General features: G+C 51.7%; 1 protein-coding gene across 1 annotated transcript in view; it reads left to right on the top strand.

Moving 5' to 3' along the window:
- The window catches only part of LOC102439945 (serine/threonine-protein kinase WNK2-like), a 118,748-nt gene extending 94,270 nt beyond the window's left edge, over nt 1–24,478 (top strand). Inside the window, 7 exon segments of the mRNA XM_023747294.1 lie at nt 604–792; nt 1,461–1,559; nt 6,618–6,662; nt 8,016–8,275; nt 21,286–21,358; nt 21,442–21,540; nt 22,813–24,478. Of these exon segments, the coding sequence (XP_023603062.1) occupies nt 604–792; nt 1,461–1,559; nt 6,618–6,662; nt 8,016–8,275; nt 21,286–21,358; nt 21,442–21,540; nt 22,813–23,021 (974 nt within the window). The 3' untranslated portion in view covers nt 23,022–24,478.
- The last annotated feature ends 2,008 nt before the right edge of the window (nt 24,479–26,486 follow it).

Genomic DNA, 26,486 nt, shown 5'->3' with positions numbered 1-26,486 from the left:
TGCAGGGTGCTGCAAGACAGGGCTGTATTTCTGGCCCGTTTCTTAGACATATGTCACCTGCTGACAGTGGGGGCTGAGCAGCTGCCTTGGGGGAGGGGAAGGGTGGTGGGGCTCCAGCCCTTGCCCACAACCCCCAGCACTGAGGTTGTCCGCGGTCCCTGAGCCCTTGCACCCTGGGGTGGAGACCCAGTGAGTTGAAACGCTCGGTCACGCCAGGTGGGAAGCTGGCCACAGGCCCTCCCTCTTGGCGTCGAATGGCACCTGCAGGGTGTGGGGCACAGGTGCAGAGCCACACCATGCCCGCCCGAGAGCCGACAGAGTGAGGGGAGGCTCGCTGGCCCGAGCGGCCAGGGCCTCCGGAGCTGCCATGTCCTTCCCATGCGTTGGCGTGAGGCAAGCCCGATCGGTGCTGTCAACCAGTGGAGACTGGTCATTTCTTTAATCCTCCCACCACGCCCACATGGCTCACCAGCCCCGTGCCCACTGCCTGCAGGGACTCAGCTTCCCCAAGGTCACCCAGCAACAAGCAGAGAGGACAGCTGCGCACCGTGCTGGCCACTGCCCTCGGCACCTCATCGTGCCTGTCCCCTTCTCCCCACTCAGGTCACTTGTCAGACTGCAGCCGCACCCCTCTTGCCCAGGACCCCGCCAGGGCCGGGGCAGGGCCCGCCGCAGCGGCAGACTCCTGTGGGAAGGCAGTGCAGACCCAGCAGCCTTGCTCCGTGCGGGCCTCCTTGTCTGCAGACATCTGCTCCGGCTTAGCCAGTGACGGGGGCGGAGCGCACGGCCCAGGTGATTCCCAGCTTGCCCGCCTCTGAGCATGTGCTAGCCGCGCAGGCCGTGTGGTGTAGAGGGGATGTGCGCTGTGGCCAAGGCTGCCGACAGCTTCTGAAAGACGCGATCCTAGAGGCAGCCTTTGAATGAAAAGAGTGGGTGGCCACGCCTCACAGGCTTTAAGTGGCTCCGAGGGAGGCATGCTTGGCTAGAGCAGCCTGGGGAGGGACCACTGAGGTCAGACGTGGCGTCTGCTGTGTGGTCTGTGCCGGGTGCAGGCGCCGCCCGCTCTGCCCTGCCCCGTTCCCTGCCACACGTGGGTCCAGAAGGGCCGCTGGGGGCCAGGGCGCAGCTCTGGAGCTGGGAGTTGGGCCTTGAGGTGGAATGGCCGTGGACACAGCAGCTGTGCGATGAGGCGCTTCTCCCACGCCATCTCTGTGCAGAGGCGTGGGGACCACAGCCCCTCCGGTCCCTGCCCTGCCCCGCACGCGCTCCTGGGTCCGCCTCTTCCGCTCCAGCGCTTCCTCCTTTCCATTCTGTGGCCGGTGGCTGTGGTCCTCGGGGCTGGGCTAGGTGCAGCCGCGGACGCTAGGTGGCGAGGCTGAGTGGCTGGTGGTGCAGGCGGCAGCCCGAGACTGTACTTGATGCCTGTCTCTCTGTTCTCTTCCCTCTATATTCACTTGCAGGCTGGACGGTTTACCACCCAACGTCTGAGAGAGTGACCCATAAGTCTAGTAGCAAACCTCGCGCTCGATTCCTCAGTGGACCCGTGTCTGTGTCCATCTGTCTGTATTTGTTCTTTTGTATTTTATCACCTCCCAGCCCTTGGTTCTCCCTCCCCTCTCCCTGTCTCCATCACCTTCCATATGCTTTATAGGAGCCTCCCCTACACCATTGACCTCGTTTATTTAATATCGAACAGAGCCTCGTCCACACCCACCCGCCTGGCCCCAGAAAGCACGGTGCATGCTCGCGGCTCCTGCCGGCACCGGCGCACGTGCAGCGGCCGCCTGAGCCCACGCAGACCCGCCCCGCCCCCAGGCCGCTCTGCACTTCTCTTGTCACTTTGTATTTTTTTAACGTTGGACGTACTTTTACTTCTGTTGCGATTGTGGCAAATCCACACGTCCACTGTCCCCAGTTCCAGCAACAACAAGACAGCCGGCCTTCTCTCCATGCATGCATGACGTGCTTCACACGTGTCTGGACGTTGAGGACATGCATGTGAGCGAGACAGTGCTGGCAGGTCACCGTACAAGGCCCGTGTCACAACACCCAGTAACCCCCACCCCCTGCATGCAGACATGCTGAGCGCGCACGCCAGCTGGGCCACCCAGCCCCTCCCCTCTGCTCGCCCCGAACCTCCCAGCCCCGGGAGAGCTGGCCCCCAGCCCCTCTGGGGTCTCTAGCGCCTGCACTGCACCTGGTGACTCCCCCTCGCCTCAGGGCCAGCGAGGCAGCCGGCTGTGTGGCCCACAAGCCCCGTGACAGCACTCAGTCCCAGCCGCCCACACCCTGGTGCCCTCCTGCGACCAGGACGTGTGCCCAGGAATGGGGCACCTGCTCAGGGCTCTCCCAAATTGTTTCTTATTCCTCAGATGGATTGGCAAGTGAATCAAAAGCTGTGGGCTTTTAGATTTTTGTTTTTAACAGAAAAATTAAGCTTTTTGCCAGTTAGATTGGACATGCTGGTTTGGGGCGTGTGGTCTTTTGCTTGTACAATAAAGATACATTGTGCTTGCTGGGACCTGAGGCCACGCCCACAGGAGGCACCCATCCCCCCCCAGAGGGCACGGCTCCTCCCAGGCAGCGGGCGGGTCGCAGGCGGGGACCAGGGAGAAGGGCCCAGGGACCGCCCGGGCGCTCCTTGCTCAGGACAGATGCAGGTTCAGCTTGGGGGGCTCAGGCTGCTGGTCAGAGGGGGGCCAGCTCTCTGTCACTCCTCTGCCTTGTGCGTGGCTGCCTGGGAGCTGTGGTGTGAGCACACCTGGGTTCCCGGGCATCTCTGTGGGAAGTGCCTGCCAGCAGGGGCTTCCCCGGGGCGTGGAGGAAAGCCAGCTGGGAGCAGCACCGGCCTCAGGCCATCACCACTTTCCCTGCAGAGCCACCTGGTTCTGCTTTTCTCTTTTAGGGTTTTCTCTTTTTTCACTATTTATTGTTCCAACATAAAAGAAGAATTTGAGGCCTAGCAGGGACAAGGAGATTAGGCTTTGCTTCCGCCCTGGCCCGGAGGAAAGGAATGTGTGAGGCACAGCTCGGTGCAGACCCGCCTGGCGGTGGTGGGTTTCAGGTGGCACCCGCTGCCTGGTTGGCCTGCTCCCTCGGGTGCTGGGAAGGCGATGACTCTGCTGTTTGCACAGCCCAGCCGGCTCTCAGGCCGTGAAGTGGCCCGCTGGCTCTGAGGCTGCGGTGAGCAGGGTGCAGCCTGCACTGGGCATGGAGCCGTGAGCGCCCCTGCCGCTCTGCCGGGGCTGGAACAGCCAGGACCCCTCCCTTCGGTCCTGGTACCCACCGGCCCTCGGCTCTTGGAGCTCCTGTCTGCAGGTGCCTGGTGTCCCAGGCGCACACGACAGGGGCGGGACATGGGTCTGGGAGGGCTGAGAGGTTGGCCACGGGGAGGCGGAGCGGAGCTGGAGTCAGGGTTGTGGGCCTGGCCTAGGCCGGAGGGAAAGCAGAGAATGGTCTCGGTTCCCCCTCCTGAAAGGAACAGGAGACAGGTCTCTGGGAAAGTCAACTCTGTGTAAAGTTCTGAAGCACAGAGGCCCCAGGTCCCCTGGGACTCAGAGATGAGAGAGGTGGCTAATGGGTGGTGGCCCCGCGGAGCTGTGGGCAGTGCCAGGCGCTGGGAGGCCTGGGCCGAGAGCAAGGTGGGCACAGCCTCAGCAGCTCAGGTGGGCGGCCCTGAGCAGGGCAGACCCTGCTGCCGTCCAGCTGCTGCTCATCCTGCAGGCCCCCTGCCCAGGTGAACGGCTTGGGGCGGCCGGGGCGGGTTGCGGAAGTGACGGTGTCCTGGTGTCCTGTTGTCAGCAGTTGTCAGGGAGGGGTCCTGGCTGTTCCAGCCCCAGCAGAGCGGCAGGGGCGCTCACGGCTCCATGCCCCAGACAAGAGGGCCCAGCACAGGCCCCACGCTCCTCATTGGCCCTCCTGCCTCGGCTCCCCCAGACCAGAGGCAGGGCTCACATCCTCCGGGACTCGCTCTGCACACGGGCCGGCGTGTGCTCCGTGCCTTCGGCCACGTGCCCGGTGTCCAGGCTGCAGCAAGTTTGTCTCTGGGACCCGTGGCCCCTGTGCAGACCCCGAGGCCCGCCTGAGCCTGGTGTGTCCCTCCTGCCTCCCTGTGAGGACCCGCTGCGGTGGGCGTGGGAGCGGGCCCAGGGGGACCGAGGAGGAGCGCCTACATGCGGCCCCCGCACCTTCACTCGCGCAGGTCGAACTGGTGAGCGCCGGCCCCGCAGGCTGTCTGAGGGGCCGGCCCCTGTGCTTGGGCCTGTGCGTCCCAGACAGGGCTGCTGGGTGAAGCCCCCTGGGCAGAGCCGACGCATCTGCTGCCCAGTTTCTGCTCCACAAACCAGTTTTGGCACTTTGCTCAGCTTGAGAAGTTGGTGGCTCAGTACATACTAGTAGACGCCCAGAGCAGGACCGTGGTGCTGTCCCGTTTTCCTCTCTGTGCAGAACCGAGTGCGTCCTGCTGTCGGGGTGCACGACCCCTCAGCGACGTGCCTCATCGTGGGGTGGGGAGCCCCGCGGGGCCCGGCCCTGTGGCAGCATGTGAGCACAGGGCAGAGGCAGGTGTGGGCGTCTGTGGGCCTGGCCCATTTATGAGTAGCAGGCACCCTCAAGTTGGAGGCATCGCCTGGCAGCCAGCCAGAGGCCGGGAGAGGTGGGGGCAGGTGCCCAGCAGGCACCCAGCCGGCTGGCTGTCTACGCCAGGAGCAGCCCCTGTGCCTGTGCCAGGGTGAATGTGGGGCGAAGGCGGGCCGCTCGGCACCCCTGCAGCCATGCGCCGCATAGGACAGACTGCACGGCCTCCATGCTGCCCTCAGGCAGGAGAGCAGCTGTCCTGCCCACGTGGACATTCCCGCGTGTTCTGGGGCCTGGAAGCTGGCTCGTCTCTTCCCAGGGCCTTGGCTGAGGACAGAGTCCTGCCGGGGACACCCCACTCCACAGGAAACTGGGGGCGGGGGGGAGCTGGTCTGCTATTCACCCTTATGCCCCCGAGGCCGCCTCGGGCTTCCTCGTGGGGCCTCTGTCAGCCCCGTGTGGTTCCTGGCGCCCTGCATTGCTGCCGAGGCCTTGTGGGTGGGAGCCAGGTGCACCGCAGTGCAGGGTCCGGTCGCTTTGGTGAGCATCCAGGGCAGGCGCGGGCAGGCGCGGACCCTGGGAGAGGCTGAAGGGGCAGGGCTGTGGGCTCCAGCACATGGTGGCTGCTCTGCCTCAGCCCAGTGGCGTGAGCGCAGAGCATGGCCGGACAGGGCTGCTTTGTGTTTGAAGGTCAGTGGAGGGCCTGGAGCCGCTGTGCTCTGGCTTTCACCGGCCTGTGTCGGGTGTGGGGTGGGGCCTGCGTGGCTCTGCACCCTGAGCAGTGTTCTGGTGGCCGCCCCGGCCCTGGGTTTCCGGTGAGGTCAATCTGGGCTTTCACGGAGGGCCCTCTGGGGGTCTGAGCAGACACCTGGCCGTGGTGGCCGTCACACGGAGGATGGGAGCCAGCCCTGCCCCAGAACTCCGGCCGGTGGCCCCGCGGCCCGCTCAGAACTCGTTCGGCTGGAGACCCGGCTGGGGTTTGTCCCATGTTCTGGGTCACCGGTTGGGGCCTGCTGCGGTCTAGACGCTAAGGCTCCCACCCCAAGAACGTGACGGGGAGCATGCAGACAGGCTCTGGGTGGCCACGCGCCCTGCGGCCCCGGAGGCCCGTGGGGAGCACAGATGCACAGGCCCTTCAAGGCTCTCCGCCCCCCGGGGTGGGTCTGGGTGCTGCTTGTCCCTTTGCTTTATGTGCTCGTTAGAGACGGCAGGATGAACTGAAGAACAGGCAGATGGGGGCCCAGTGGCTGTCCTGCCCTCACTCAGGGCACGTGGCTTGCCTTCCTGGGCTCGTGCTGGGGGCTGCAGCGCCTCCGGGAGCGGCATGGTTGTGCGCAGGGCCTGCTGCTGTGAGGGCCGTGGGCAGGAACCCAGACCCTCCGCTGGCGCAGCCTTGCTGAGTGACCTTGGGGATGCCGAGCCCCCTGCCTGTCCCACCTCAGCTCCTGACTCCCGGAGTCCCTCCCGCCCTGTCAGGACCCGCCCACACTGAGGTCAGGCTCTGGGACCCCAGGGCCGGCAGCCTGGGGCGGGGCCTGGCCCTGCCTGCTGGGTAGGAGATACCAGACAAGACCCAGTGGAAGAAAATCGTCCCTGCCTCTCCCACCCTGGACAGGACCCTGCCTTCCCTCCTGCCCGCGCTGGCCTCAGCCCGCAAAGCAATGTATCTTTTTGCACTTGGAAAACCCCATGGCCCAGGGGCCAGGTCGGCTCCAGAGCCAGCGGCCAGGGGCTCCCAGAGCCAGGTGGTGAGCTCTGCCCTTTTCTTGGTTTGGTTTTCTTTTCTTTTCCTTTTTGGAATATGTTTCTAGAGATACACACTCTTCTCTCTGAACGTGGGCTTGGCCTGCCCCTCGCCCTCAGCGAGCGTGCGGAGCTGCACCCCGAGCCAGGGGCACCCTGAGCCCGAGGCCGTCCTCCTGCTCCGGCCTGCTGGCCAGCGCTCCTCCTCGCACACCGATGACCTTCGCTTAGAGTGTGGCTTGTCCCGTGCTCCTGTCTGGCCTAACCCTGTGGTCTGTGTCGTTCTCTCTCCCTTGCAGGGTCTGCCTTGAAGCGTCTCTGTCTAGGCAAAGAGCACAGCAGTCGTAATTATCGGTTTTTCACTCGTCCGCTCTCCATCGCATGGCCTTTCTTGTGGCTAGTGCCTCTTGGCTTCCGCGGCCGCCTGGAACCACAGGGCTGGCGGGCAGGCAGGAGTGGGCCTGCACTGTGCCCGCCCTCCGTGGGCACCGCTCACCACTGCCTGGTGGGGCAGCCACTGGCGGTGCCCCTTGGCGTCTCTATGGGTCTGAGACTGTGCATTCCAGCCAGTTCACATCTAACGGGCTGTCCTCTGGAGCATCATACATTACCAACCGCTGATTGGCTCCTTTTCCAAAACCGCAGGGAGGAGTACTTCCGTGAGGTGCTAAGGATAGTGCCAGAGGAGGGTGCGGGCCAGAGCGGGACCAGCTACCTGGGCTGCCGCTGCTCATCTCACGCCGTTTTTGTTTTGTTTTGTTTTTTTCCTTTTTTTCTTTTCTGGCTGAAACATTCATGTAGATACAGCTCGTGTGTAGAATCTCATTACTAACATATAACTGTCGTGTCTGCTTTTTGTTGCTAGACACTAAAGTAGACTACATTTTGCAATAGCTTGTTTGAAGAGATGGTCATTAGGTTATTTTTAAATGCAGAACTTTAAAAAAGTGGCCTATTCAAAATTGCCAACCAGAAATTATATGTTGAAGAAAGGGAGGGCACAGCATTTTTTTAAAGTAAAACACCCTGTTTGGGTCATTTAAAACACACCTTCTAGTGCCATGGGGAGGGCCGTGTCTTTGCCCAGCTCTCCGAGCCTCGGCCGGGCCCCCGCAGCCTGGCTCCCGCTCCAGCTGCTGGTGGCAGCCTCAGGTGGCTCCCAGATGGCGGGCCCATTGCGGGTGGAAAGCTCTAGGCTTGTGCCCTTTATCAGCACCTCCCCCAATGCTCTGGCGAGGAGAGGTGCAATTTCTGTGTCTTAAATTCAAACACCAAGCCACTGACGTCACAGGAATGCCAGCGATCCACCCACAGCAGCAGCTGTGTGCCCAGAGCAGCCCCTTGGCGTCCTGATGTCAGCTGAGCGTGCAGGGCCCGAAAAGGCTGCCTCCCGTCTGCGCCAGGGGTTTCCTTCACCAGCTCTCCCGGGTCTGGCAGGCCGAGCAGCGCGGGCTCAGAGTGGATGCTGCCTGAGGCTGCGGCAGCGGGCCCTGCCCCTGCTGGTTATGAGGGGGTGACGGCCCAGGCCCCTGTGGCCTGGGAAGCGCTTCACCGCGCCCACAGTGGGCACGTGGGTTCCTAATCAGACCATCTCCTGAAGCAAGGTGTTGCCTGGCCTGCGCGCGACCATTGAGTGATGCAGCTGGCCCTGTTGCTGGTGGCGAGGCCGCCAACGCTGCCTGTGTGTGCCTCCCCAGGGTCCTCCACCAGCAGCCTGGCCCCGGGCCCCGAGCCGGGCCCTCCCGCCGCCCTGCACGCCCAGGCGCAGGTGAACAACAGTAACAACAAGAAGGGCACGTTCACGGACGACCTGCACCGGCTGGTGGACCAGTGGGCCAGCCAGACGGCGGGGGCTCCACAGCTGAAGCCGTCACTCAACCAGCTGAAGCAGACGCAGAAGCTGCACGACATGGAGGCGACAGCTGGCTGGCCCCCGGCCTCCGGCGAGATTCGGGCTGTAAGTGGGGCGTGGCGGGGTCAAAGGGACAGGATGGCAGCCGGGCTGGGACCTCAGATTTCAGCAGAGCAGCAGCTTGCAGCCTGGCATGGGCACATCTAGGTGGGCTGCTCCGGGTCTGGTGACCTCAGGCTAGAGATGTAGGGGGCCTGCACACTGCCCTCAGGGACACCCCTTGTTGGGCTCGGGTATACCCGTAGCAGGTGGGCAGGAGCCGGGAGCTGGTGGCTGACCTTGTCGCGTGATGCGTTCCTGTGTCGGAGCTGTGTGTCTGCCCTGCCGGAGGAGTGCTCCCTCTTCGTCGTGTTCCGGGGGAGTTTGTGCAAGATGTGCTCTTTCTGAAATGTTTAGCAAAGCTCGCTGGGGACACTGTCTGGGCTGGAAGTTCTTTTTGAGTGTGGGAAGGTTCTCCTATGACCTTTTATTTTGAAAAATTTCAACCACATGGGACAGTTTAAAATTCTGCAGTGACCTTTCGTGTGCCTCCTGCCTGCACGCTGTGATTGACTTTTTGCTGTTTTTTATCCCAGGCCTCCATCCCATGAGGGTAAGGTTTCATTAATGGATTCCATTTCTTTTATAGTTTTAGTACCATGTGGAGTTTCTCTTTCTGTTAAACTCTGCTTTTCTAGCAGTTGGTACTTCTCTAAATTTATCGAAGTTTTCAATTTAATTGGCATTAAAGTTCATAACCTCTCCCCCGGTCTGCAGCGAGGCAGCTGTGCACGCTCCCTTTCTGTAGGGCAGTGATGGCGAACCTATGACACGCGTGTCAGAGGTGACACGCAAACTCATTTTTTTGGTTGATTTTTCTTTGTTAAATGGCATTTAAATATATAAAATAAATATCAAAAATATAAGTCTTTGTTTTACTATGGTTGCAAATATCAAAAAATTTCTATATGTGACACGGCACCAGTTAAGTTAGGGTTTTTCAAAATGCTGACACGCCGAGCTCAAAAGGTTCGCCATCACTGCTGTAGGGTTTATGAACGGCATTCGCCTTTTCAAGGAACTCTTCTTGGCTCTGATGATATTCATTATTGTATGTTTCATGAATTTCTTCCTTTTATTATTTCTTTCCTTCTATCTTTAGGTTGTCATTTTTGTTCTAGAACGTTTCTTGAGATGTGCAGTTCATTGATTTGCAGCCTTTTTCTCTTATAGCACAGGCTTTCGGCTGCGAAATTCCCTCTAATTATTTTAGCTGCAGCCCAGGTAGCATTTTCTTTGACCTTCAGTTCAAAATATTTGCAATTTCCACGATGATTTTAAATACTATAGTTATTAATTTCCTTGTGATCTTTGTATTAACCATTTATTTGTTTTGTTTTGTTGGGTTTTTTGCCTAATTGAACTGATGAGATTAAACTTCAGTGATTTCAGTTTGTTAAACATTGCGGGACTGACTGTCTGACCCAGGCTGTCAGTCTTGGTCACTGCTGCGTGGAGGACGGAGGCCCGCCCCTCCCATTCCCTCAGAGGGCCACTCCCAGCCTGAGCCTCGCTTACTTCTCCCCTGGCGCCAGCAGCACCTCCGGCAGGCACACCTCTGTCAGTCTGACTCCTCACGTCCATTCTCCCTTATTCTGCAGCAAAGCTGAGACCCTTACCATGGCCCCAGGCCCTGCGGAGCCCACACCTGGACAGGCCGTCCACTCCGCCGCTGGCCCCACGCTGCTCAGCCTGGGCCCCGCCTCGCCCTCCCTCAGCTGCTAATCCTGCTGCTCAGATGGCTGAGATTCTTACTAATGGTTTTGTTTGTTTGTTTCCTTATTATTTTTTGTGATAAATCTAAATAACAAAATTTACCCATTTAATCATTTTGAGTGTGTGATTCAGTAGCATTAAGAATATTCAGCCCTACCCGGTTTGGCTCAGTGGATAGCGCGTCGGCCTGCGGACTGAAAGGTCCCAGGTTCGAGTCCGATCAAGGGCATGTACCTTGGTTGCGGGCACCTCCACAGTGGGAGGTATACAGGAGGCAGCTGATCGATGTTTCTTTCTCATCTCTCTCCCTCTCCCTTCCTTTCTGTGGAAAATCAATAAAATATATTTTAAAAAAAAGAATATTCACAATGTTGTACAGCCATCACACTGTCCACATCTAGACCATTTTCATTATCCCAGACAGAAGCGGCTCACCAGAAATAGCCCTGCGCCGGGCCTCTGGCTGCCCAGCCCGTAAATCCCCTTCTGCTTCCTGCTTCCACGCGTGCGCACGGCTGGCACCTCATGGACGTGGAGTCACTTAGCATTGTCCTTTCCGTCTGGCTTCCTCCACTTTGTGTCTTCAAGGTGCATTCGTGTTTAGCATGTTTTAGAACTTCATTCCTTCCCCTAATTTTTAAAGACTGTGGTGAAATACATGTAACAACATTTGCCATCTTAATCATTTTTAAGTGCTAGTTCATTGGCATTAAATACATTAATATTGTTGTTCAACCATCACCACCATCCCTCTCCAAAATTGGTTTATCTTGCACAACTGAAATTCTGTACCCATTGAAAATAGCTCCCTGTAGGAGCACCGCCCCTGGCAACCACCATCTACCTTCTGTCTTTATGAATCTGACTACTGTAGGTCCAGTCCCCATATAAATGGAATCATACAGTGTTTATCATTTTATAACTGGCTTATTTTATCTTGCATAATGCTCTCAAGGTTCATCTATATTGTAGTATGTGTCAGAATGTCCTTCCTTTTTAAGGCTGAATAATATTCCATGTGTATATACCACATTTTGTTTATTCATTGATCCATCCATGGACACTTGGATTGCTTCTACCTTTTAGCTATTTTGAATAATGCTGCTATGAACATGTTTGAGACCCTGCTTTGAGTTCTTTGGGGTACATACCCAGCAATGGAATCACTGGATCACATGGTAATTCTATTTTTAATTTTTTGAGGAATTGCCAAATTGTTTTTCACAGTGGTTGAACCATTTTATGTTCCCACCAACAATACACAGAGGTTCCAGTTTCTCCTCATTTTTGTCAATAGTTTCTATAGTCTTCTTTTTTAAATGGTAGCCATCCTATTGGGTTTGAGGTGTAGTATCTCATTGTAGCTTTAATTTGCAATTCTGTAATGATTAGTGATGTTGAAATGTTTTCATGTGCTTATTGGCCATTTCTATATCTTCTTTGGAAAAATAACAATGCAAGTCCTTTACCCATTTTAAAATAGCATTGCTTTTTTGTTGTTGAGTTTTAGGAGTTTTGTATTCTGGAGATTAATACCTTACCAGACATATGCTTTGCAAATATTTTGTGTCATTGTGTGGGTTGCTTTTTTACTCTGTCAATAGTGCCTTTTGATGCACAAAAGTTTTTAATTTTCATGAAGACCAATTTATCTGTTTTTTTCTTTTGTTGCCTCTGTCTTTGGTGTCATATCCAAGAAATCATTGCCAAATCCAATGTCATGAAGATTCCCCTATGATTCCTTCTAGGAGTTTAATAATTTTAGTTCTTATGTTTATCCCTTTAATCCATTCTCTTGTATGTGGATATCCAGTTTTCCTAGCAATAGTTGTTGAAAAGACTGTCCTTTCTCCATTGAATGGACCAGGCACCGTTGCTGAAAATCAGTTGACCATATGTGCAAAGGCAAATTCTGTATTCTCTATTCTATTCCATTTGTCTATATGTCTGTCCTTTTGCTAGTATCATACTATTTTGATTTCTGTAGCTTTATGGTAAGTTTTGAAACCAGGAAGTGTAAGTCCTCCAACTTTGTGTTTCTTTTTCAAGATTATTTTGGTTATTTGCCATCCCTCGAAAATCCTAATGGTGTGTGTGTGTGTGTGTGTGTGTGCGCGCGCAATGTACTTTAGGATGGTTTATTTATTTTTTTGAAAAAATGCCATTGAGACTTTAATAGTGATTGCATTGAATCTGTATATCACTTTGGGTAGTATTAACATATTAAAAATACTAAGTCTTTCCATCCATAAACATGGGATGCTTTATTTGTGTCTTTCTTAATTTCTTTTAGCAATGTTTTTTAGTTTTCAATGTGCTACTCTTTCAACTCCTTATATTTACCCCTAAATTTTATTCTTATTTATACTATTGTGAATGTATTGTTTTCTTAATCTATTTTTTAGATTATTCATCATTCATGCATGGAAATACAACTGATTTTATGCCCTGAAACTTTTCTAAATTTATGAATTAGCTCTAACAATTTTTTTGGTGGACTTTTAGAGTCATCTACACATAAGATCATGTCACCTCTGCATAGAGATAATTTTACTTTTCCTTTCCAATATTGTTGCCTTTTACTTATTTTTTTCTTGCCTAATTTCTCTGGCTAGACCTTCTAATACTGTATTGAATAGAAGTGTCAAAAGCAAGGATCCTTGTCTTGTTTCTAATTTTAAATCTTTTACCATTGAATATGATATTAGTTATGTGTTTTTTAGATATGTATATCTGGCCTTTATCATATTGAGGAAGTGCATTCTATTTCTAGTTTCTTGAGTGCTTTTATCATGAAAGAGTGTTAATTTTGTCAAATGTTTGTCTGCATTAATTTTGAATGGTATATCACATTGATTTTCATATGTTAAACCAACCTTGCATTCCTGGGATAAAACCCATCTAGTCATGGTGTATACTCCTTCTAATATGCTACTGAGTTCATTTTGCTAATATATTTTTTCTTCTTTTTGCTAATATTTTATTGAAGTTTTTGCCATCAATAGTTATCAGGGGTATTAATCTGTAATTTTCTTGTGTTGTATTTATCTGGTTTTGGTATCAGGATAATGCTGGCCACATAGATTGAGTTAGGAAGTATTCCCACCTCTTCAACTTTTAGAAGAGTTTAAGAAAGATTGGTGTTCTTTCTTTTTTAGATGGTAGATTCACCAGTGAAGTCATCTGGTCCTGGGCTTTTCCTTTTTGAGAGGTTTTTGATTACTGATTCAATTTCACTACTGTTATAGGTCTATTCAGAGTTTCTGTTTCTTCTTGAGTGAGTTATGGTAAAAGAAATCTTTCTGTTTTATGTGAGTTATCCAGTTTGGTAGCTAAAAGTTTGTCAATTTGTTCATCTTTTCAAAGAGCTAATTTTGGTTTCATTGATTTTTCTCTATTGTTTTTCTGTTCTTTATTTTGTTTATTTTTATTATAACATACAGTTATTAATTTAAGATCTTCCCTTTTTTAATGTAGGATTTACAGCTGTAAATTTCCCTCTGAGAATTTCTTTCTCTTTATCTCAAATATAGATGTGTTGTCTCTTCATTTGTCCCAAAGTATTTTCTAATTTTCCTATGATTACTTCTTTGACCCTTTGGTTAAGAGTATGTTGTTTAATTTCTGCACATGTGTCAGTCTTCTAGTATTTTTTTGTTATTGATTTCTAATTTCATTCATTGTGTTAGAAAAGATACTTTGTATGATTTTAATCTTTTAAAATGTATTAAGACTTGTTTCATGGCTTACTAGATATCCTGTTTTGGAGAATCATCCATGTGCTTTTGAGAAGAAAGTATATTCTGGCCCAGCTAGTGTTGCTCAGTGGTTGAACATCAACTATGAACCAGGAGGTCACGGTTTAATTCCTGGTCAGGGCACATGCCCAGGTGATGGGCTTGATCCCCAGTATGGGGCATGCAGGAAGTAGCCAATCAGTGATTCTCTCTCATCATCGATGTTTCTAGCTCTCTATTCCTCTCCCTTCCTCTCTTCAGTCAATAAAAATGTCAAAAAGAAAGTATTTTCTGCTATTGTAGGGTGGAGTATTCTGTAAATGTTTGCTAGGGCTAATTGGCTTATGGTGATGTTCAGGTCTTTTCTTTCCTTACTGATAGGTCTGGTTGTTCTATTTATTGAGAGTGAAATATTGAAGTCTACAACTATTAGTGTAGAATTATCTATTTCTCTCTTTAATTCTCTCTCTTTGTATCATTATTAAGTTGGAGCTCTGTTGTTAGATATGTATAAATTTATATATCTTGATGGATCCAATGTAATGTCCTTCTTTGTCTCTTGTAACCTTTTTTGACTTAAAATTTATTTGGTCTGATAATAAAATAGCCACCCAGCTCTCTTTTTTCATCCTTTTACTTTCAACTCTTTGTGTCTTTGTATCTCTACCTCTCTCTTCCTTTCTGAAACAAAAATATATATATTTTTTAAAAGTTTAAAAATATATTTGATTGTTCTTTGTAGTACATAATTTTGATTCCCTTTCTCTTTACCTTTAGGGGATTACAATTAACATGTTAAATTTATAACAACATAGTTTGAATAATACCAACTCTTTTGAATAGTATATAAATACTCTGCTCCTACATATTTCCATCCTACTCTCTTTGTATTGTTTTTGTCACAGATTGAATTTTTTTAAATATATTTTTATTGATTTCAGAGAGGAAGGGAGAGGGAGAGAGAGATAGAAACATCAATGATGAGAGAGAATCATTGATTGGCTGTCTCCTGTACAACCCCCACTGGGGATCGAGCTGGCAACCCAGGCATGTGCCCTTGACCAGCATCGAACCTGGGACCCTTCAGTCCACGGGCTGACACTCTATCCACTAAGCCAAACTGGCTGAGGCTGAATTTTTAAATGTTGTGTGCCCAGTAACATATATTTATAATTATTATTTACTAGAGGCCCTGTGCACGAATTCGTGCATGGGTGGGGTCCCTCTGGGTGGCCTGCAGGGATCAGGCTGAAACCTGCAGTCCAATGCCACCTGCAGCTCCTACCTGCCGCTCCTGCTCATCCCGGCCCCACTGTGCCTGCTGCGGGCTCGCGCCCAATCAGTCCCGATCGGGAGAGGCTCGCACTGCCGCAGCAGTGCTTGCCGGCCATGAGCCCAGCTTGCCAGCCATGAGCCCTGTGTCTGGCGCCCTCCCAAGGGGAGTGGGCCTGCGGGATCGGGCTGAAACCGGCTCTCCAACATCCCCCGAGGGATCCTGGATTGTGAGAGGGCGCAGGCCAAGCTGAGGGGCCCCACCAGTGCACGATCAGGTGGGGAGGGACCGAGGGAGGGCTCCAGGGCGTATCTGGCCCATCTCACTCAGTCCCGATCAGCTGGACCCCAGCAGCAAGCTAACCTACTGGTCAGAGCATCTGCCCCCCTGGTGGTCAATGCATGTCATAGCAACTGGTTGACCAGTTGACTTTCTGCCCCCTGGTGGTTAGTGCACATCATAGCTAGTGGTTGGAGCAGCCTTAGCATATCATTAGCATATTACGCTTTGATTGGTTGTTCAGTTGTTCTGCCATTCGATCTATTTGCATATTACCCTTTTATTATATAGGACTAGAGGCCCAGTGCACAAAATTCGTGCATGCGGGGAGGGTGTCCCTCAGCCTGGCCTGCACCCTCTCCAATCTGGGACCCCTCGGTTGATGTCCGACTGCCCAGGATCAGGACTAAACTGGCAGTCAGACATCCCTCTCACAATCCGGAACCGCTGGCTCCTAAATGCTCGCCTGCCTGCCTGGTCACCCCTAACTGCCCCCCTCCGCCAGCCTGATTCCCCCAACTGCCCTCCCCTGCCAGCCTGATCATCCCTAACCGCCTCTGCCTCGGCCCCCACCACCGTGGCTTTGTCCGGAAGAAAGTCCTGAAGATGTTTGGTCTAATTAGCATATTACCATTTTATTAGTATTAGATTGCATTTGCCTTTTAAGTTATACATGGGAAACAAGGAATTAAAATGAAAGCCCAACATATTCACCTGTGTAGTACTTTCTTTTTTCTTCATAGGGCTCTGAGTTACTGCCTGTTATACCTTCATTTCAGCATTTCTTGTAGGGCAGATTTTTTAGTAGCAACCTCTCTTAGTTTTTGTTTATCTGAGAGTCTTAATTTCTCCTTCATTCTTGAAGCATTATGTCATTAGATGTAGAATTCTTGGTTGACAGTTTTTTCTTTCTGTGCTTCAGGTATTTCTTCTGCCCCATCTCTCTTTCTTCTCCTTCTTAGATGCTCATAATGCATAAGTTGGATCGCTTAACAGTATCCCACAGGTACCTTAAGCTTTGTACACTTTTCTTCATTCTTTTTTTCCTTCTGTTTCCCACACTCCGTAATTTCACTTGTATGATTTCAAGTTTGTGATTATGTACTCTGCCTGCTCTGTCTGCTGTTGGTTCCCTCCAGTAGAATTTTAAGTTTCAGTTCTTGTATTTTAGCTCTAATATTTCTGTTTGGTTCCTTTTATAATTTCTGTCTCTGTTGATATTCTCATGTTGTTCATTTGTCATTTTCCTGGTTTCCTGTGTGTCCATGGTTTCCTTTAGCTCTTTCAGCACATTTAAGATAGCTGATTTGCCCTAGCCCAGTGGTCGGCAAACACATTAGTCAACAGAGCCAAATATCAACAGTACAACGATTGAAATTCTTTTGAGAGCCAAATTTTTTAAACTTAAACTATATTGAAGGTACATTGTTATTAACTTAATTAGGGTGGCCTTTGCTAAAAATGTCCTCATTTTATAATAATAAAGCCACCAACACAAAATAATTGCAATTCTTAAATTGATGACAAAAATACCTGTAGGATTTGCAGCTGGTTGGAAAAATACAGGTAACTTTATGCTTCGAGTAGGTAATTTTGTCACCCGCTCGCGATTTGCGGACACGTCTAGCACTAACCACTGCACAATAAGACTGCTGACTGACTGGCTCAGTCAACTCGTGCATGAATCACGCGCGCCTCCCCCGTGCTGCATATCCCGTGGCGCACCTGCACCGCGTCTCCCGTCGCCCAACCGACCGACACCTCCCACTTCTTCTAACGCCACTTCTTCAAAATAGTCTCGCCCAGGCCGAAAACCGACTTCTGCGCATGGGCCACGAAGTTTCAATCGCACTGTATGTGCGCTCCCGCACGTGGTATTTTGTGAAAGAGCCACACTCAAGGGGCCAAAGAGCCGCATGTGGCTCTCGAGCCACGGTTTGCTGACCACTGCCCTAGCCTGTTTGGTCTGATAATAGAGCATTGGCCCCCAGACTGAAGGGTCTTGTGTTCAATTCCGGTCAGGAGTACAGAGGTCGGTTGCAGATTTGATCCTTGGCCCTGGTCGGGACATGTGCAGGAGGCAACCAATCGATGAGTCTGTCTCACATCGATATTTCTCTCTGTCTCTTCCCCTCCTTCCACTCTCTCTAAAAATTGGTGGAAAAATTATCCTTGGGTGAGGATTAACAATAGCAACAACAAAGACAGCTGATTTAAGTCTTTATTTAGTAAGTCCAAAATCTAGACTTCTTCAGGAGTGGTTTCTGCTAATTATTTTCCCCTTTGAATGAGCCATGCTTTTCTAATTGTTTGCATGTTTTGTGATTCCGTATTGAAAACAGGACATTTGAATAGTGTAGGTAGTAACTATGAAAATCAAATTCTCATTTCCCCCAGTATTTGCTGGCTTTATTTGTTGAAGACTTAGCTTGTGTTTAGCCATTGTTTTGGCTAAGATTTTCTTGAACACCAGGAGCTTAATTTGCCTGAGCCTTTACTTCTTACTTCCATTGAGACTAATAGTGAAGATTAGGGTCTGCTCAGGTCTTCTCTGTGCAGTGTCCTGCTCTGGGCGTGCACATGGCTTTCTAGGTTCCCGAGTACACAACACTGTGAACGCCCTATTATCCCAAAGAAGCTCTCTTGCATGCTTTCCTGTCCTGGCTTTACACCGCCTGCGTATGTCTCAGTCATGATCTTTGGCTCTGAGCAATTGTGGATGTTTTGATTGTCTTGCAATGTTTTTAACCATACACGCCATTTTTCTGCCCTGACAGAGTTCCCCATTTGGTCAGGCAGAGATATGCGAACCTTGTGTCAGCCCTTCAGGTGGCCTCCAGACAGATTAGGACAGACATACAAAATAATTTGTGAATAAGATCTCTGCTCCCTCCAGAACCATGGACCAGGTACCACACTGGGAATGTAGGCTGCCTTCTTCAAGATAGCTGTAAAGCCAGGCAGGGGATGGGCCACGGGCCAGTAAGATACCACGGTGCTTTTCTACTTTCAAAATTTTGCCTTTTTCTTTATTTGCCTTTTGCTTCTACTTGATTGCTACAGACCTTTAACTGTTTTCTGAAGTTTTGATAAAGTTAGTTCTGACAGTTTCTGGTTGTTCTTTCAGTGTTTCTGTGGAAAAATGAAAGTTTGGAGCTACCTACTCTTCTATTTTGCTGACATCACTCTTAATGAGTTTCTGTGTGTTTGTGTATATTCTGTCAGTTATTGAAAAAGGAATTTTTAAATTTACCATCATGGTCATAGGTTTGTGTATTTCTTATTGTAGTTCTTTTGGTTTTTGCTGTATATTTTTTTTGAAGCTATGTTATTGAGTATATTCAAATTTAGATTTATCATGTCTGACTTGTGAGTTGAACTTCTAATATTACCAAGTATTTCTATTATGACTTTTTTAAAAAATATATTTTTATTGCCCTAACTGGTTTGGCTCAGTGGATAGAGTGTCGGCCTGCGGACTGAAGAGTCCCAGGTTCAATTCCAGCCAAGGGTACATGCCTGGGATGTGGGCTCGATCCCCAATAAGGAGTGTGCAGGAGGCAGCCAGTCAATGATTCTCTCTCATCATTGATGTTTCTATCTCTCTCTCCTTCTCCCTTCCTCTCTAAAATTAATAAAAATATTTTAAAAGAATAAAATAAAATACATTTGTATTTATTTCAGAGAGAAAGGGAGAGGGAGAGAAAGATAGAAACATCAATGATGAGAGAGAATCATTGATCAGCTGCCTCCAGCACTCCCCCTACTGGGGATTGAGCCACAGTCTGGGCATGTTACCTGACTGGGAATCAAACTGTGACCTCCTGGTTCATGGGTCAGTGCTCAACCACTGAGCCACGCCAGCTGTGTTCTATTATTATTTTTGCCTTTAAATATACTTTGTCTGAAATTGTTATAACTGTACTAGGTTGTGTTGGATTATTATTTGCATGGTGTATGATTTCCCATTTTTTACTTTCAGTCTTCCTATAACCCTTGTTTTAGATGTAGCTCTTGTAAACAGCACATAATTTGGGTCTGTTTATTTTTTCTGTCTTTAAATTATTTTGTTTATTTACATTTAATGTAAATTATGAAAGCCTATCTTTTTCTTACCCATTTTCTAGACACTACAAAGACCGTAAAACATTTTAACTGCATTTACTTCCCTCCTGGCATTTATTGTTTAAATTATGTATGGCCTTTCAATCCCACAACACAGTTTTTATACAGTTAGTTTTCATCCATTTCCATGTTTACCAGTTGTGCCATTTCGTTCCTTCTTGCTTCTGATCTCCCATCTGGAATCATTCTGGAGATCCTTTCTGTGTACCAGTGACTATTTTTTCAGTTTTGGTCTAAAAATGTCTTTATTTCATTAGCATTTTTGGAGGATATTTTCAATAGTTATACGATTCATGTTGACATTTTCAATCCATTGTTATTTAGCTACACTTGTTTTTGTTGGAAGTAAGCTGCCAATCTGTATGTTGCTCCTTTGAAGATAATAAATGTTTTTTCTCCTGGTTTCTAATAGTTTAATTTTCAGAGGATTTATTATGTGGTGCCCAAGAATATAAATTTTTATCCTGCTTAGACTTCAGAGGGCTTCACGACTCCAGGGCTTGATTTCTTGATCAAATTTTATTTCCCCCATTATCTGTTCCCATACCGCTCCTGCTGCACTCGCCTCTCATCCTAAGACTCCAGTCCACTTGTAATTTATTTATTTATTTTTTTTGAGAGTAAGGGAGAGGGGGAGAGAGAAAGAGAAACATTGGTATGAGAGCAAAACATCAATTGGCTACATCGTGCACTGGCCCTACTGGAGGTCGAACCCACAACCAGAGCATGTACCTGACCGGGAATTGAACCGGAAACCTTTTGGTGCATGGAAGGATGCCCAACCAGCTGAGCCGCACTCTGTCCTTGATCTCTTACATCTTTTGTCTCTTGATACTTTATTCTGGATATTTTTACAGTCTCCAGTTCTGTGTCCAAATTCTCAGTCTTCTTTCTCCTCCACTTAGTATTTATAGTTTCCGTTTTCTGTTTCACCTAGTATTACCTTGTCTTTTCTTGTGACTTTTGTACAATGCGTGGGGGATAGTATATTTGAAAATTTATCTGTAAAAAGAATTTGAAGCCTTCAAAGTAGGTTCTTTATTATTTTTGTTTGCCTTTGGGCATTCTTTTTGGCTATCTTGTGTAAAGTTCCTGGTCAAGGAACTTTACTACTTAAAAGTTGAAATAACTCTTTATTGTTGACTTATTGGAGTTCTTTGTCTATCCTTCACCATGTACAGCGGACCCTTGGACAGTGCCAGGGCTGAGGGTGCTAACCCCCATGCCGCTGAAAATCCATACGTGACTGTCATCAGCCTCTGCATATGGGTCCCCACTGCGCTGGAACAGCAGCTGGCCTTGAACAGCACAGGCTTGACCTGCTCGGTCACTGAGATGTGGGTTTTTCTGCTAGTCTGTGGCTTGTCTCTGTTTTCTTATTGTAAATATGTCTCTCTTCTCCGCGTCCAGCACGGCTAGAGAGCGGTCCGGTTCCTGAGTAGGGGCGGCTGGGGATTGGGAAAATGAAAGAAAGAGACAGACACAGAGATGGAAGAAAAAAGCTGGGGCCGGGTGGGACCACTGTCCTCTGATGATGAGACAGGGACAGGGACCCCGAGCCAATACAGCGTGTTTATTTTATACAGCAAAAAACAGGAAGTTTTACTAAAAGTCAAGACAAAGGAGATTATGTGCATTCTTGGGTATTCATTCCTGGTGCTCGGCTGGATTTAAATAACAAAACCCACCCCCTGGCACCTGGTTTTGGCAAAGTGTGTTTCCAGGACATGGCTTTGCCAACGCCACTGGCTGCAGCTGACAATTAAAGAAATGCCCATGTGCCTTCCCAGGCGCTCTCTACATCTTATGGTGAAAGTGAAATGGCAGGCCTTTTAATTTTGTTTATCAAATTATTTATGTTCAGTAATATTTTTGTTCTATTTAAGGAATCTTATCTCTTCCAAGACCAGGAGACATTCTCCTGTTTCCGCTGTTGCAGCCAGCCTGTAAGCACCTCAGGTTAGCTCTGTGTATGATGTGATGTGGGCTCAGGTTCCCCCATGCACAGCTCCGGTTGTACCAGCATGTTCCTTGTTCAGCAGCAGCTGTGCAGGTCCCTGTTCTGAAGTCGTCTTGTTCCACGGAGCCATTCTTTTGTCCATGTGGCAACGCTCCTCCCTCCGAATCACTGCGGCTTCATAGTAAGTTTCCTGCCTGACTGTGTAAGGCCGCCAGCATCGATCTTCTTCAAGAAGTTCTTGATTTTTCTAGGTTCTTAATATCTCCATGTATGTTTTAGAAACAGCCCATCAATTTCTACAGAATTGCCTGCTGGGATTTTAACTGGGATTGTATTGGGGTTGTTTTTTTTGTTGTTTAACTGGGTGAGATTTGACATATTAACAGTATTGAGTGTTCCTATGAACCTGACATATCTGTTCATTTATGTCTTTTTTATTTTCTCTCAAAGAGAAAATAAAAGTTTTGTAGGATTCAGTGTAAAGTTGTTATACATAATTCAGTAAATGCATCCCTAGGGAGTAGATGGTTTGGAATGCCAGTTGTAAATTGTATTGTTTTAAAATTTTATTCTGCGGGTGTATGTTAGCAGAGAAATGCAGTTGAGTTCTGTATCTTGTAACCTGCAGACTTGCGAAATTTGCTTGTTAGTTCTAGAAATTGTTCACTCTTCGGGGTTTTCTCCATACACAATCTTGTCATCTGTGAATAAAGCTGGTTCCACTTTTTCTCCGGTCTGTGCCTCCACTCCTCCCCTTGCCTCGCTGGGACTTCCCACGCGTGTGGGCTGGAGCAGAGGGTCTGGGGGAAGAGCATTGGGAGAGCGAGAGCGCCCGCGGCTGTCCCTCCAGGTGTTCCCGGGGCACACCCCGTAGTGGGTGAGGTTTTATCTTTTTTAGTTGCTGGGTTCGATCTGCTAACAGTTTGTTAGGGGATTTGAAGTTTGTTGGCCTCTGTTCTTGCTGCAGCTCCTGAGGTTTCCGCACCAGAGCCTGCTGGCCTCCCCGACCTCTCTGTTCACTGCCCGCCACCCCCGTACTTTTGCTCTGGGGTGTGGGGAGCAGGGGGCTGCCCTGCCATTGGCTCGCAGGCTCTGGGCACTGCCCCTCACAGCTCCTGGGCTCTGTCACCCTGTAAGGCACTGACCAGTCAAATAGGAGGCCTCGGGTTGGGGTGCGTGGTCTCTCGCGATACCCTCAGAGGTCTGGCCTCCGCAGGGGCTCTGGCCTGTGGATGGCGGGGGTCTGGCCCAGAGGTGCCCGGGCTGCAGATTGGAGAGTGCGGAAAGGCGGGCCTCTGCTTCCTGCCCCTCACTGTCACTCTGGTGTCTGCTGTCAGGAGGCGCCCATGGCAGGTCTTGGGACACTGTCCCCTGAGGATGGGGACACTGCAGGACCGGCCGCTGGGGGCCAGCTGATTCAGCCACATGTGCCTCCCCTTCTTTGTCTTGTAAGATGAACACACCTCGAGCAGCAGTGGGGACACCATGTTTGGGCCCTGGCGTCCGGCCCTCTACCCACCACGGTCATTCCTGGAAACTGCCCTGGCCCTGCCCGTGCCCATGCCAGGTACTGCCCTCTCTGGCCTCTCCGCCCCACCCTGTGCATTGGCCTCTGGGCAGTACAGAAGCCCGCTCCCAGCTCCTGTGTCCTGGGGTCCCTGAGCCACCCAGGCTGGCAGCCGGAGCTCTACCTGGGGGCCGGGCGTGGGCACAGCCGGGGGGCCCATGCTTCCTGAGTTCCTGTGGCCACCGTGGTCAGCATGCCAGGCCCCAGGCCGTGGATCCTGTAGCTCTGTCTAGCCACTTTGCCAGACGGAACGTGTTGAACTGAATGCCCATAGGAGTCGGGCTGTGGTTTGGCCTGCTGGTCCTGCCCCACCTGCCCGAGGTGCCCCAGGGAAGGGCCTGCTGATGACCCCACTTACCCCCAAGGTTCCCACAGGCCACACTCACCATCTTGCATCCACTTTCTGTACTTGAATCGAAGCTTAGCACGTTGTAATCGCCCTGCAGGATTACAGTGCCTGGGACTGATGGAAAGAGATGTATAAAATCATGTATTGGAAAAGGAGTATCTCATTGACAACAGGCGTGTGTGTTGATACCTTATTTCCCATTTTAAGTTGCAGAGAGAGATCAGTGGTTTACAAATCGGAAGCTGCAGTCTGACCTTTAGGTGCTGTAAGTGGTCATTTTTTAAAATTGAACTAGTGACCTTGACTATGAAGAGTTGCAGATGGTGGGGAGCTCTGCTTCCTGCGTGTAGGAGGCCTCTCGGGCTCCACGTCCCTGGGCGCAAACATGGGCACACCCACAGCTGCAGGCTGGGCACTGCCCGGCGCCAGGGTGCGTGGTCCCGGCCGTGCGTTTGTCTCAGTGAGGAACGTTAGCAGCTGTGTTTGGCTGTGTGGAAGCTGCTGGAAAGTGCTAGGTGAGCAGACGAGCCCTCGCCCTCGGGCCCACAGCCAGGCAGGACTGCTGTGAGCTGGGAGGTGAGGGTGTCGGCTCCTGGGAGCTGCCTCCTTCCTGCAGGCACAGCACCCCCTTGGCCTGCGCCCCTCCTCCCGCCCGCCTCCTTCTTTTCCCCAGGCCTGGGGCTGCCTGCGCCCCCCTGTGGCCTGCTCTACCCCTCCATCTCCCCTCCCCCACCCCTGGAGCCCCAGGCTGCTCTCCAGATTCCATGGCTGCCCAGCAAGGGGCAGTGGGACTGGCCCAGAGCGGCAGGAGCCTGGCGGAGCTGGAGGCCCTGCCCCTCACTGGCCGCTGCTCGGGAGGCCCTGGGGGCTGCGCAGCTGTGGCTGCAGACACCGTGTCCTGGGGACCTGCCAGCACGGCTCAGGGCTTTGGTGTCTATGTGTCACTCCGTCAGTTCAGTGAGAATTGACTTGGGAGGCTGTGCAGCATCTTCTGCCGGCTGCGCGCGCGCGCGCGGCTTCTTTCTCCGCGAGGTGCCCCTCGGTCTCTTGCTGAGTTTTGTGTCTGGAAGCCCCACCCCGCGCCCTGCAGCCCACTGCACCCTCGGGAGTGTTGGCGCTCGGCCTTGTACACGCAGGGCCAGTGGCACAGAATCCCCAGGAGACTGTATATGAAGGAGAAAAATAAACATTTTTGTTGGAAAATAGTGTGAAACAACATTTTTCTTACTCTGTGTCCACATAAAAGCCGAACCAGCGAGCCTCACAGGGAGGACAGGAGGCGGCAGCCGGGTGGGCGGGCGCAGGGGCGCCGTCGCCCGTGGAGTCAGGCTCGGGAGACGTGAGTGGGGTCCTATGGACTCGGGCCTCTGCTCGGCCCGCGGGTGCGCCTGGGCCCCCAGGATGGCGGCCTCACTCTCCACCACTCTGAGCTGAGCTGCATGCCGATCCGGGGGCGCTGTCCACGGACAATGTGAACCTCATGGTCAACCAAACGGGGTCCCCACCCCTGTCCACAGGGGCTGTTTCCAGGAAAGCTGGGTTTGCGGACCCTGCGGGCCCTGCCGGGGGAGGGCCAGGCTCCAGCCTTGTGAGAGGAGGGTTGGGGCTGGGCCACCCACGGTCATGGAAGTGCCTCTGTTGTACGGGAGGCACAGGGCCCGGTGCCGGCTGGGTTTGGGAAGGGTCCTCCTCCTGACCGACCCCCTTTCGCTCCCCCCTCCCCCACCCTGTGGGACTCAGCATGTGTTTCTGGCCTCTTGCTCCGTGGCCTGGGCCCTGCACTCAAGCTGGGGTCACAGTGCCTTCTGTCCACCGGCGAGGCGGCCGCCCCATCTGCAGGCCTCACTCCCACTCCCCCTGTCATGCAGTCAGGTCTGGGGCCTCTGCTCCGGAGTGGGGACCCCCAGCTGCCTTGGGTGCCTCAGCTCACTGCTGGCCTTGGCCGAGGCCGGGCAGCTCGTGGTTGCTGTGCCGCAGGAGCCGGAGACGGCTCTCCCTGCCAGCCCGGGAGTGGGGGGCTGGGGGTGCTGGCTGGTTCGGGCAGCTGCTTAGTGTGCAGGCGGCCGGCCGGCGGGCATGGGGCAGGCTGCAGGCAGGCCTCCCAGGAACGGAGCCCCACTCCCCAGGCCCGGGCGGCCAGTCGGGCCTGTAATGAGCTGTGGTGGTTTTGTTTTCTAGATTCTGAGAGTGAGAAGCCCAGCTGAGCCCAGGCAGGCTGACCCGACCCCGACGCAGGCCCAGGTCGTCTCATGCAGAGAAGGCGAGTGCGCCTCGTGTCCGCTCACACTGTTTTGTAATCACTTTCTAAGCATTTTTTTTATTCACAATTGGAAACACAAATGTAATGCAAGAATAAAGAATATTTTGGGGGAAAAAGGACTTTGGTTTTTCAAACTCTCCTTTTCAGTGGCTCCCAGAGGAGCAGACGGCCTGAGACGGCAGCGGGGTGGGGGTGGGGGGTGGGGTGCTGGAACGCTCGGGGACCGCAGGGCAGTCTGGGTGCCCTTGGCCGAGGTTTCTGGGTGGTGATGAGCTTTGCAGTGTCTGGGGTGCTGCAGTGCCCTGGTCACCCCCAGCAGCAGCCTCCGTCCTGGGTGGCAGGGGGCCTGGCCATTTCCAGGTGTCTCCCCCTCGGGCCCAGGGCAATGCCCATTCTTTCCGGGTCCCTGGAGGCTGAGCAGCGGGGCCTACCTCAGGTGATGGCGCGGGCCTGCAGGACTCCGACCTCTGCACGCTTCGCTCCATCCATTCCGCCAGCCTTGGCTCTCCTGCTCCGGACACTTGGTGTGTGCCCCCCACACGCTGGCACGGGCATCCCACGGCCTGAAACGCTCTTCGTCCTGAGTCCACAGTGCAGGTCTGCTGTCCCCCGTGGCCCTGGGGCACGCTGTGAACAGGGGCAGCCTGCGTGTCATCCCACAGGGTCGGGTGGAACCCAGCCTGGCCCAGACCGCTCATGCTGGGGCCAGGCCAGGGCCTGGGCAGGACGCGGGCTCCATGCTGGGGTGGGAACTGCATCCTTGTTTTCCCTGATTTCCGGGTAGCGACTGAGGGCTTGCTTGGGGAGGAATGGGGGTCGGGATATCAGCACCTGGGGTGTCGCCGCTGGAACCCCCAGGTGCTGTGAACGATGTTGCGGCCGTGGCAGGTGTCCCCAGACCTCATTGGCGTTCCTCACAAAATGCCAGCCCTGGGCCGCGCTCCTGTCCAG

The sequence above is a fragment of the Myotis lucifugus genome, unplaced genomic scaffold, assembly GCF_000147115.1.
Source record: "Myotis lucifugus unplaced genomic scaffold, Myoluc2.0 scaffold_833, whole genome shotgun sequence".
Classification (NCBI taxonomy): Eukaryota; Metazoa; Chordata; class Mammalia; order Chiroptera; family Vespertilionidae; genus Myotis; species Myotis lucifugus.
This window is presented reverse-complemented; position numbering and strand designations above follow the sequence as displayed.